The sequence below is a fragment of the Sus scrofa genome, chromosome 7 (assembly GCF_000003025.6).
Source record: "Sus scrofa isolate TJ Tabasco breed Duroc chromosome 7, Sscrofa11.1, whole genome shotgun sequence".
Classification (NCBI taxonomy): domain Eukaryota; kingdom Metazoa; phylum Chordata; class Mammalia; order Artiodactyla; family Suidae; genus Sus; species Sus scrofa.
Window position 1 is genome coordinate 29,246,788 of NC_010449.5, and position 11,849 is coordinate 29,258,636.

The 11,849-nt window shown below is 43.6% G+C and overlaps 1 protein-coding gene across 31 annotated transcripts in view; it reads left to right on the plus strand.

The window, feature by feature from the left end:
• Positions 1-11,849, plus strand: part of DST (dystonin) — a 487,727-nt gene that overhangs the window by 434,365 nt on the left and 41,513 nt on the right. For all 31 annotated transcript variants that reach the window (XM_021098565.1, XM_021098572.1, XM_021098573.1 and 28 more), the window contains 7 exons: positions 430-656; positions 2,307-2,429; positions 2,562-2,663; positions 4,898-4,999; positions 7,012-7,185; positions 7,906-8,061; positions 11,523-11,720. In XM_021098565.1, the coding sequence (XP_020954224.1) occupies positions 430-656; positions 2,307-2,429; positions 2,562-2,663; positions 4,898-4,999; positions 7,012-7,185; positions 7,906-8,061; positions 11,523-11,720 (1,082 nt within the window). The remainder of the gene's footprint in view (positions 1-429; positions 657-2,306; positions 2,430-2,561; positions 2,664-4,897; positions 5,000-7,011; positions 7,186-7,905; positions 8,062-11,522; positions 11,721-11,849) is intronic.

Below are 11,849 nucleotides of genomic sequence, written 5' to 3' on the forward strand. Positions count from 1 at the left end.
TCTGAGCTGGGGTCGACAGGACAAGGCTATGCGGAGGTCAGTGGAAATTCATTGTAAGGGACGCCAGAAACAAACCCAAAACATGTAACCTGTGTCGTCCTATTCCTGGGACTGCACCGGCATCTCCATTCTTGGTGGTGGTGTTATTTTCGCTTTTTAGTGTTTGGCTTTCTTGGAAGAGAGGCCAGCCTTGGTGAAGTCAGGTCTGCTCTGAGCTCAGGGGCCCCTGGGCATCATCTTTCATCCAGAAGCCTTGGTTCCAGAGGAACAAAGTCTTGCCTTTGGTTGGAAAGGCCGCAGTGATACCCAGGCAACCAGAACGTGGTCCAGGTTTAGATGCTTGGCACATTGAACCACTGTCTGTGTGTGAACTAGAACCTCCTGCTTCAGGCTTAAAGGGCACCTTTTTGATGTTGTTTGGCTCTACAGCTGTTCAGGATAAGCTTGACCGAATGGTTTTTATTTGGGAGAACATACACACGCTGGTGGAGGAAAGGGAAGCCAAGCTACTGGACGTGATGGAATTAGCAGAGAAGTTCTGGTGCGACCACATGTCACTGGTGGTGACCACCAAGGACACTCAGGACTTCATCCGGGATCTGGAGGACCCTGGGATTGACCCCTCCGTGGTGAAACAACAGCAGGAAGCAGCAGAGGTGAGCAGAAGATATCAAGTGAAAAAACAAGTTGTGCTATCACGGATCCTGGATTCCTTCTGTAAATGTTTGGAATTACTCTACTGCAATTTATAGTTGGTGGGAGTTCCCTGGTGGCGCAGCAGGTTAAGGATCCGGCATTGTCACACGCTGTGGGTGCAACCAAAGAAAAGAAACAGTGTATCGTTGGTTCTTCAAGTGTATATTTAGAAAGTTTCTCTCCATAGACACTGCTTCTGCCTTATTTCTGGCCCTGTTAATCTCTTTTTCACTTCGAAAGTACCCCTGCCTGCAAGAGTCTGTCTCCCCACCCACCCCTAAGCTCGATGCCTGCCGTCCCCCCAGATCTTCCTGGGCTGCTGATTAAAAGCCCGCAGAGGTGTCCACTGCCTGCTGCCTGGAGTCCAGACAACCCAGGACAGGGTTCCGGCCTCTTATGTCCCAGCCCAGCCCACACCCGTGTTTCCAAAGCCCTTTTTTTCCTGCTGCTCCTTTACCAAGCTCCTTCTCTTAATTACCAAAGGGGCTTTCTCCAGAACATCCGTGCTCTTTTTAGCATCTGAAGCCCTGCACATGTTACCCCCTTGCCCTAGAATGTCTTTCCTGCCCCCTTCTGGCACATCCCACTCAAATGTCAGGTGCAGTGGGATGGTCACTCTGCAAGCAAAGCCTCTATACCCAGCCAAGTCCATCTCTCCCCTAACAGTCTTGTCACACACAGGGCGGTGCCCAGGGTGACTTGGTGCTGATTATGCCTCTGTCTTCACTGTTGGACTCAAGTGGTACTGGATTTTTCCTGTATCTCTGATGCCTGGTTTAGGGCTTTGTTCATCCTTGGTAAATAAGTGCATCATGAAAGAATACATGTACTTAACTAAGAAAAAAAAAAAGCACAGGTAGAAAACTGCACTTCTGTCACAGTCATTTTGGTGGTTTCCACGACCTAGGGTAAGGGTGAAAATTCAGGGCCAGACTATCCTAAATCTCCTACATTAAACACATTAATTTGTGCAAGGTTTTTTCTTTTCTTTTTACGGTCACACCTGTGGCCTGTGAAAGCTCCTGGGCCAGGGGTCAAATCGGAGCTGCAGCTGAGGGCTAGGCCACAGCCACAGCAACGCCAGATTCCAGCCACATCTGTGACCTATACTGCAGCTTGTGGCAACGCCGGATCCTTAACCTACTAAGCAAGGCCAGGGATCGAACCCACCTCCTCACAGAAACAATGTTGAGTCTTTAACTGGCTGAGCTACAATGGGAACTACATTTCTGCGAAGTTTTTGGACTCATATATTCCTGTGTCTGTTTGAAATGTGTATGGCCAGATGAGTTGGTTTGAAAAACAAAAGCCAAAATTCTTTCTCTGCTTTTCAGTATTGTTGATACTTTTAAAAAACTTATTCCAAACCCAAGAATATTTCTTTAATATTGCCTTCATAATAAACATTTGACATTTGTTCCTCGAAGAACCCTGTCTTTACAGTGGTTCTTCGGTGCTCTTGTCAGAAAAACTTGGGGCAGAAACTTCGGGAGAGGAAGAAGGAAATAAAAGTTGATTATAGCCCCACCTCCTTGAATCCCACCTACCGTGCATCTTCTTGGTTTCACTGTGGTTTAGCTTGAAAGCAAAACTGCTGTTTCTTCCTCCAGGCCGTACGGGAGGAGATAGACGGGCTGCAGGAAGAGCTGGATATGGTTATTAACCTGGGTTCCGAGCTCATGGCCGCGTGCGGGGACCCCGACAAGCCCATCGTCAAGAAGAGCATAGACGAGGTACCGCTCCCGTTTTTTCCGCTCATACCCAAGTGATTTTCTTCAAGGAGTTTGTGTGCGAAAGCACACTCAAGGGAAGCAGGCGAACACTTAGCCTATGACACTGAAAGCGCTCTAATATTTACGTTGCAGTTAAACTCGGCGTGGGATTCCCTAAACAAAGCTTGGAAAGACCGGGTGGACAGGCTAGAGGAGGCGATGCAGGCCGCCGTTCAGTACCAGGATGGACTGCAGGTAAGGGGGTGCGGCGTCTGCTGCAAGGACAGACCACGGATCAGTGATACTAAGTGACATCCACGCATTCATGCATGGGTGTCGCCCTGGGCGGCAGGTGTGACGCAGGTAACTCACCTGCTTCAGTTCGTGTTTGGCCTTTTTGAAGATGTTTCTGATGCTAAATCCGACGCACAGATTTAGAGCCGCACCTCAGCACCGTCTTATATGCACACCGAGTGACATGTACTTGGAAAAGACATACTTTCTGTTTTTTAAGTACAACTCAGTGTCCCCACAATTTATGTATTTTTCGTAAATGGCTCAACAGCAGCCAGTGCAACGGAGCCGAGGCCCGAGTCCGAGTTGAGTGGAGTCAGATGAAAGGAGTAAACACGCTCTAAAAATATCACCAAGTTGAGCTCAAGTCAGAAGTAAAGAAATTTGATGTGAAGCCAGGGTTCTCCGTGAACTGAAATAGATTTCTGTTTTATTAGGTCATAAGCTGCCGTGTAAAAGTGTTTTCGCCTTTCCCACGTGTATAATTCCTTTTAACAGTTGTTTTTCACGTCCCTTAAGGGTTCTCCCCCCGTTCATTAACCCGTTTTTACATTTGTTTTTCTTTTTTTTTTTAGTGTTAAAAATTCTTAATTCGGGGACATTTCTCTCCCCACCTTCCTTAACTTGATTCCGTTTCCTCACAGGCTGGCAGGGGTTTAATCCTTCATCCAAACATATGGAAAAGGCCTCTCTAAGTATTTCCATCACACCAAGAGAATATTATTTTTAAAGCTCAGATGAGAACATCTTTTCCACTATATTAAGGCACTTCATTTCTATATTTGTAAAAATAAATGTCACACGCCCGGCTTTCTGCCAGCTGAAAAGTGTTTTGAACTTTGGAAATATATTTTTAAAAATTCACCAGTGACACCTTATTGTAACCCTTCCCCCCCTTTTTTGAACCAAAGTGATCATTTATTGATTGGGTAGCAGTGGCCACTGCCAGTCAGGCTCCATCTCCATCTGTGAGGCCAGATCATATGTTCGCCTTTATGTTCAGCAAGTCCCGGAGGCCAGAGGGACTGGGCCCTCAGGAGGTCAAGGTCACTGCTGGACCACCGAGGCTCGTCTCATCACTGCTGCTGGAAGAACAATTGCCCATCACAGGCCTTGGCTGGTCCTGGACCATTAGCATCACCTATGGGGATTAAGGGCAGAGGGTGGTTAAAGAACTGTAGCAAGATAGCCAAGGCTGCAGACATGCAGAGTTCCAAGGTTTGTATTTCCCAAGTTGCCGCTTAAGTTCTTAGCATCAATTAATGGTAACTTTAAAATACCAGGTATTTTCCAAGGTTTTTTCCTCCCTACGCTATTGTCTGGTGCTTCATTAAAGGGCAGAATGATTTTGTGTATTCAGTCCCTGGGGGGGAAAAAATGCGAGTAGAACCTTTTTAGAATTTTTTTTTTAATTTTTAATTTTTTTTAAAATTTGTCTTTTTAGGGCCGCACCCACAGCATATGGAAGTTCCCAAGCTAGGGGTGGAAATGGAGCTGCAGCTATTGGCCTACGCCACAGCCGCAGCAATGCCAGATGCTTGACCCACTGAGCAAGGCCAGGCATGGAACTCGCATCCTCCTGGATCCTAGTCCAGTTCGTTACCACTGAGCCACAACAGGAGCTCCTAGAATGTTTATATGTCTTAAAATGAAGAGGAAAAGTAAGAGATTTTGAAGTTTTGCAGATCAGAATAACAGTCTTAATAGTAATCATTACACATGCAGAATTTTAATGCTCATCTAAATAACATAAGGGTTTGCTTGGAGGCAAAGAGGTTCCTCAAGTGCCAAACAATAAACTTCTTGATTATTTGAATAAACATGTGGGTTTGAATCTTTTCTTTCAGTGTATGTACATAATCTGCATTTTAGAAAGACAGACAGTATAGAGAATTTTACTTCATGTGGTGAATTTTGAAAACTTTTTTCCAAATAGACTTTTCTTGAGAGTTCTCAATAGTCTAAGATTCTATTCAAGATAAGAGTTTCTTTTGCAAATTTGGATTCAGCCTTGGAGGTTTTATCTATTTCATATTTGGGGTAACTGTTTCAGTAGATTGCTAACTTTGCTTTATAAAGGAGGCTCATTGCATAGTCATTTTATAGATTGATGATTGACTTGTCTGTCACCCTTGAGGTGTTGTCGTCATTTCAAAGGTGCCATGAGAGTAACACTGAACGAATTTGTTCTTCAGGCAATATTCGACTGGGTGGATATTGCAGGTGGTAAATTGGCTTCCATGTCTCCAGTTGGGACAGATCTTGAAACTGTCAAGCAGCAGATGGAAGAGCTAAAGGTATGGGGAGAGGCCGAGAAACTGAGCAGAGACTTTGCATTTTTAGGTTCTTGATTCATGGGTGCCTTATGCAAATTTATTTACTTTCACATAATTGAAGTATTCCATTTTGATTATGAAACTGGCTTAATATAGTGCCCCGCCCATAATAAGCCATGAATAATCGCTCATTCAGCAAAGGGTACAAAATACTAGTAGTTTTTCTTAATCAGGACGTGGTCATGAGAGAAAAATCAGAAAACGCAAATAAGCACAAAGTGGGGTATTTTTAAAGCCCCCCAAAACCTTATGTTCCCAGGGGCAGCCATTCTTAAGATTTGATTTACAGCCTTTCAGATATCCTCACACTGGGGGTGGGGGAGGTATGAGAGAGAGAGAGTGTGTGTGTGTTTACACACATAGGCCACACTGTAAGGATTTTTATAACTTCAGTATTCAGTAGTCTGTTATTTGCAGTGCTACATGTACAGCAACATTTGTTATTTTCTTGCTTGTGTTCAGAATAATTCAATTAGCCTGTAATTCAGTTAGTCCAACAGGCTAAAGAAGGATGGGGGTGGGGAGGGGATTGGATGAGATAATAGTGTTTGCCCAAATGGTTGTTTTGTAACTGTTTGTGTTTTCCTCTGTAATTTTTTTTTTTTTTTTTTTTTTGCGTGGGTGTGGTTCTTGATCTCCAGCTGTGAAAATGGCTAAGTCTCACCATTTCCTCTGAATCCCTCTGCTGATGAACATTTATCAAAGTGGGAGTGGCTCTTTCCACCCTAATTTGAAGTCTCCTACAGAGACGTCACACTATTTCCAGTGAACTCCACTAGATTTTTACATAAAATTATTATCCGGATTTAAAGTTATAGCATTTTCGTCTCTAAGTGTGATGTGGAATATTTTGTTTAGGAAAAACATGTCTTTTTGAGAGGTTTTCTCTTGGGATTACAATTTTTTTTCTTTTTACTCTGGTCATGTACTAAGCATGTGACATCCTTTATGCACAGGGACAGATGTGGAGGAGGGTTTATTTTGGGTTTCCCATGTATCTCCATGGTCTGCAGGTGGTAGACCAGGTGGGGTGCCTGCCCTGAGCTCAGGGGTCTTAGAACACATCCCCCTTCATCCACTTACTCGCCACATGGCCTCACAAAATTTATCTAACTGCTTTTAACTTCTGTGTCCTTCACTTAATTGAGGATAAAAGTATTTTCTCTAAGTTTGTTGAGAACAGTTTGACCGTAGCAAGTGTTCACGATACCTTTGTCATGGCTGTTAATTATTATTTTAATTTGCTTGGAAAAAAAGGACTGCTTAGCCATTCATTAGTTGCTGTTTAATTATCTACTGTTACAGATTAAAATCAATACTTTATGCAAAGACAGTTTCCTTTACGAGTCACCACTGGCTAACCTGGGTTAGTTGGCAAAGCCAAGATTATATAAATATATGTCTTTAAGCACCAGGAGAGGGAGTTATGTTCTTCCGAGTCAGCAATGGGCGAGGCAGAGGGTAAATATATATTAATAAACACAGCTTAGCTGCAGGAAGCATATAATAATGTTCGGTGATGCAAGACGTGTGTGTGTTTGAGCAGGAAATATTCATTTGAATAGAGATTTTTTTCTGGGTTTCATGTATGTCAGTATACATTTTGTTTTCTTCTTTTCTGTAATTTCAAAGCTCACTTATTGAATATGTATAATTAGACATTGGAATAAGTTCAGCCTTGACATTTCTTAAATTTTGATTATAGAGAACAGGAGTGAAGTATCAAAATAAATAAATAAAAACATCTTTCTATCAGAAAATGTTGAATAAAGAGAAGAGATTTCTTTCATCCCTTTTTAACTGGAATTTTTCCATCAGTAAACCCTGTGCTGGATTTTTATTCCTCTTCACCCTGCCCCAATCGGAAGTGTGGGTTCAAATTAAAATCTAGCCCATAGAATTTTTGTTTGTTTAAAGTTTCTGATGTATACCAAGTTTTCCTTTGTATTCTTCTTTTTAAAAAAATAAAATAGCAATTTAAGTCAGAGGCCTATCAGCAGCAGATAGAAATGGAGAGACTTCACCACCAGGCTGAGCTGCTGCTGAAGAAAGTAACAGAGGAAAGCGACAAACACACTGTTCTGGATCCACTGATGGAGCTGAAATTGATATGGGACAGTCTGGATGAGAGAATCGTCAACAGACAGGTAAAGACCAATTTTAGTACCTGTATTAATGTAAAATAACGATTAAAAAGTAGATTTAGGAGTTCCCCCGGTGGCTCATCAGGTTAAGGATTGGGCTTTGTCATTGCAGTGGCTCAGGTCACTGGCTGTGGTGTGGGTTCAGTCCCTTACCTGGGAACTTGTGCATGCCATGGGCACAGCTGAAATTATTATTATTATTTTTTTTTTTTTGGTCTTTTTGCCTTTTCTAGGGCCGCTCCCACAGCATATGGAGGTTCCCAGGCTAGGGGTCCAATCAGAGCTGTAGCCACTGGCCTACGCAAGAGCCACAGCAACGCAGGATCCAAGCCATGTCTGCAACCTACACCACAGCTCATGGTAACACCAGATCCTTAACCCACTGAGTGAGGCCATGGATCAAACCCGCAACCTCATGGTTCCTAGTCAAATAAATTCGTTAACCACTGAGCCACAACAGGAACTCCCCCCAATTTTTTTTTTACTGAATGCAAACTTTCAAAGCCTCAAATTCCCTTATTTCCTTAGAACTCGTCCTGCTTCTCCCATGCTGTTTTGTAACCACAAAGAGTTTCAGACTTTCACTGTAGAAGGATGAGACCATCAGCATACAGATTTATGCAGCACGAAGTGATTGATTTTTTTGCTCTTGTTTTATGAATGTGTGTCATCCATCCTACCAGACTTGTGGACTGATTTTCCTCCTCTCCTGTCTTCCTGCAGCACAAGCTGGAGGGCGCTCTGTTAGCGCTGGGGCAGTTCCAGCATGCCCTGGACGAGCTGCTGGTGTGGCTCACACACACAGAGGACTTGCTGGGAGAACAGAAGCCAGTCGGAGGAGACCCCAAGGCCATTGAGATTGAGCTCGCCAAGCATCATGTACGTAGCTATTCCCACGGACTATTTCTGGTCTGCTTTTTCTGTGCTTTTATGATGTTGAACTCAAATTCGTATTTGACATTCACAGGTCAAGGTTAAACTACTTAGACCACCCTTCTTAAAAGTCGATCGTCAGAAAGCTTCTCTCATTGGTCAAGGCAGTCATTATCCAAAGTAGCAGAATGAGAAGTTTCTGGCTAGGTATCTTGAGGGCTGCATGACCAACAGTGGTTAAATCCCTGATGTTACCTGTCCTTGGATTAAGGTAGCATTGTTTTGAACTTGTTGTGGGTGGCTGACAAGTCACAGTTCCCCTGCAGGCCGGGTGCCTGTTTCTTTTTGGCTTGTCATGTATTTCTGTCCATCTTTAATCTCTTGTCATGTTGGGGTTTGTCTTTCTGTTTCTTTCTTCCTCTTACTTTTCAGTGGCTCTTTGTGTCTTATTCTTCTCTGAGTTTCTGTTTAAATATGTATTATGTTCAGAAGAATCTTTACATGTCCTGTACTCCATTAAAAGCTTCTAAACGGAAATTTTTTTTAATCTTGAGATACATGCACAACAATTTCATATTGTTGTCGTCTTGGTAACAGTTGATTGATTCTTTCTTTCTTTCTTTCTTTATTTTGGTCTTTTTGCCTTTTCTAGAACTGATTCCCGTGGCATTTGGAGGTTCCCAGGCTAGGGGTCCAATCGGAGCTGTAGCCGCCGGCCTACACCAGAGCCACAGCAACTCCGGATCCGAGCCGCGTCTGCGACCTACACCACAGCTCACAGCAACGCCGGATCCTTGACCCCCTGAGCAAGGCCAGGGATCGAACCCGCAACCTCATGGTTCCTAGTCAGATTCCTTAACACTGCGCCACGACGGGAACTCGAAGTTGATTGATTCTTCAAAGAAGGTTCCGGAGTTCCCGTCGTGGCGCAGTGGTTAACGAATCTGACTAGGAACCATGAGGTTGCGGGTTCGGTCCCTGCCCTTGCTCAGTGGGTTAACGATCCGGCGTTGCCGTGAGCTGTGGTGTAGGTTGCAGACGCGGCTCGGATCCCGAGTTGCTGTGGCTCTGGCGTAGGCCGGTGGCTACAGCTCCGATTGGACCCCTAGCCTGGGAACCTCCATATGCCGCGGGAACGGCCCAAGAAATAGCAAAAAGACAAAAAAAAAAAAAAAGAAGGTTCCCCCACTCTTAAGTCAGAAGTCTGGATGAATAAAAGTTATTCTCTGTAGAGTTTCTCCTGACCTTGGGCAGACATTCATAGAACTTTGAACATTCACATTGTAGTGGTATCTTATTTAAAGTTAGGTCCTCAGTGCTAATCTTAAATGTTTTTCCTTGATCATGTAGAAAATTCTGATTATTTTACATTATTAATTAATGAATGCTCTTTTAAAAGAGCATTCTAAAATAAATGTTTTTTAGGTGTTCCCACTGTGGCACAACGGGATAGGACAAGGGTTCCATCCCCAGCCCAGCACAGTGGGTGGAAGGATCCAGCATTGCCGCAGTGATCCCTGGCCCAAGAACTCCATGTTCTGCGGGGCGGCCAAAAATACATTAATTAATTAAATAAGATAAAATAAAGTAAAATGTTCTTAGCACGTTGAGATCATGAGACACAGTTTTTGCCTATTCTTGCTTTAATTCTCTTTCCTTCATACTTTTCCCTTTAATACTTGTTCCCCAGTTTAAATTTTTCATCCTTTTTCACCTCGTTCTGTCTGTAGTCACTGCCCAACCATGTCTGATTAAGAAGTTCGGACATGTTGTGCATTGTTTATATTTGTCCTCATTCAGTGTCTGTGTCAGACCTTTGCTGAGAGCAGTGGTGACCAGTCAGACTGACTGCAGGAAAACAAAACATGTATTCTCAGAATGCGTGTTTAGAGCTTACATCTCCATAAGCTTAGCCATTGTCCTAAAAGTCGCATGATTGGTGACAGGGACTCTGTAGGATACGCTGGAGGTGGGAAAGTGAAGCATCCTGGCCCGGTGACTTTGGTGGGGATGCGTTAGGGGCCTTTAGTTAGGGACATTCTCTCTTCCACTTGTAAAGGTCACAGTTCAAGGACTCAAAGTTGCCGTCACACCTGCTGGAGGGAGGGATGGAAGGACTGTTTCCATCTTGGTCCTGCCGCCTTCTCAGCCTCCTCCGCTGTGGCTTAGGTAGCAGGGCCCTAACCAGTTAGAAAAACAAACTTTATGGAATTATCTTTTATGTTTTGACTGTGAGAATTTTTAACTCTTACCTTTTGAAAGTGGCTCCTACTGTGAATATATCAAAGTACACGCTTCCTACAAAGCTTGCCTTACTCATTTTGAAAACACTCGCTGGCCAGATGCCTGGCAACGTGAGTGAACATCGGGGGATCGGTGAGCATGGATGGTTCGTGCTCGCGGCTGAAGTCCTCACGGTCTGGGTCTCCCAGACGTGGGATGTCCCACTAGCACAACGGAGGACACTCTTTGTTTCTCCTGTTGGGTTATCGTCCACTTTGATTTGGCCACACCTGCCGCATGCAGAAGATCCACGGCCAGGGATCAAACCCGTGTCACAGCAAACCCAAGTCTTTAACTGCTAGGCTGCCAGGGAACTCCCATCATCAACTTTGGCTAACAGTTGGACAAGGTTTCTTCTGGTTTCCAAAAGCAGAGCAGAGTCTCCTTGAAAGGAAACTGTTACTAAACTGTATTTGTTAATTGTAATTCTTTTCCATATAAGAAATTGAATTTTTAGCCTTGTGGTTGCTGTCTCTCTTGCCCTGTGTTAGTGATTTCAGTGTTAATCTATTCTTCTGTTTCCACGGGATAATAGGATGATAATAGGATAGGAAGGCGTTATTTGCCGGGAATCTGTCATAGGCATTTCATATGCGTACTTTCTGGTAAGACAACAGCTGAATCGTGGAATGCTAGACTCAGCGATCTCTGATATACAATGAAGTCTTTCCCTTTAATGTTAAGACTTCCTGGGGTTCCTTAGCAGTTAATTCTAGCGCTCCTAAAACCAGATTTAAAACATTCTATGATCATTTGTTTCCCTTTGGAGTGCTTCTTGTCAAATGTGCGATGTATTCATTTTACACTTGAATATAGAGAGATCTTTGAAGTTGTTTACTTAAGATATGAAAATTATGCTCAATTAAACTTGGATCAAATACCTTTGGAGCCTCTTAATTATAATCTCTAGTTCTAATGTCATCAACGGCATAGCTCTTCTAACGGGAAGAACTAGTCATGTTCTCATACGATCATTTCAGGAGACATCTGCTGACTGAAGGTATACTCAGGAAAGCTACAAAATTAAGGAAAAAGAAGTTCATCATTTTAAAAAATTCATTAAAATTTCATGGGTATGATGGTCTTGTTTCAGACTGTTCCATAACCAGGAAATAAAACAGTTGCATTAGAGGCGATGTTAACATGTTACAAACTAGCAAACAGCATCATCTTAATATTTTCAGGTGCTCCAAAATGACGTGTTAGCCCATCAGTCTACAGTGGAAGCTGTTAATAAAGCAGGAAATGATCTCATTGCCTCAAGCGCAGGAGAAGAAGCGAGCAGCCTCCAGAACAAGCTAGAGGTTTTAAATCAACGCTGGCAGAACGTCCTGGAGAAAACGGAACAGAGGAAGCAGCAGCTGGATGGAGCCTTGCGCCAGGTGAGCGAGAGACCAAATCCTGAAACTTTCTGCAGCCTTCGAGACCAAGAGGGCATGGCATTCCTCTGTTGGTCTGCAGACCCTGGTATAATTTGTACATCTCAGGGAGAGGAGGAGACGGAAGTGGGG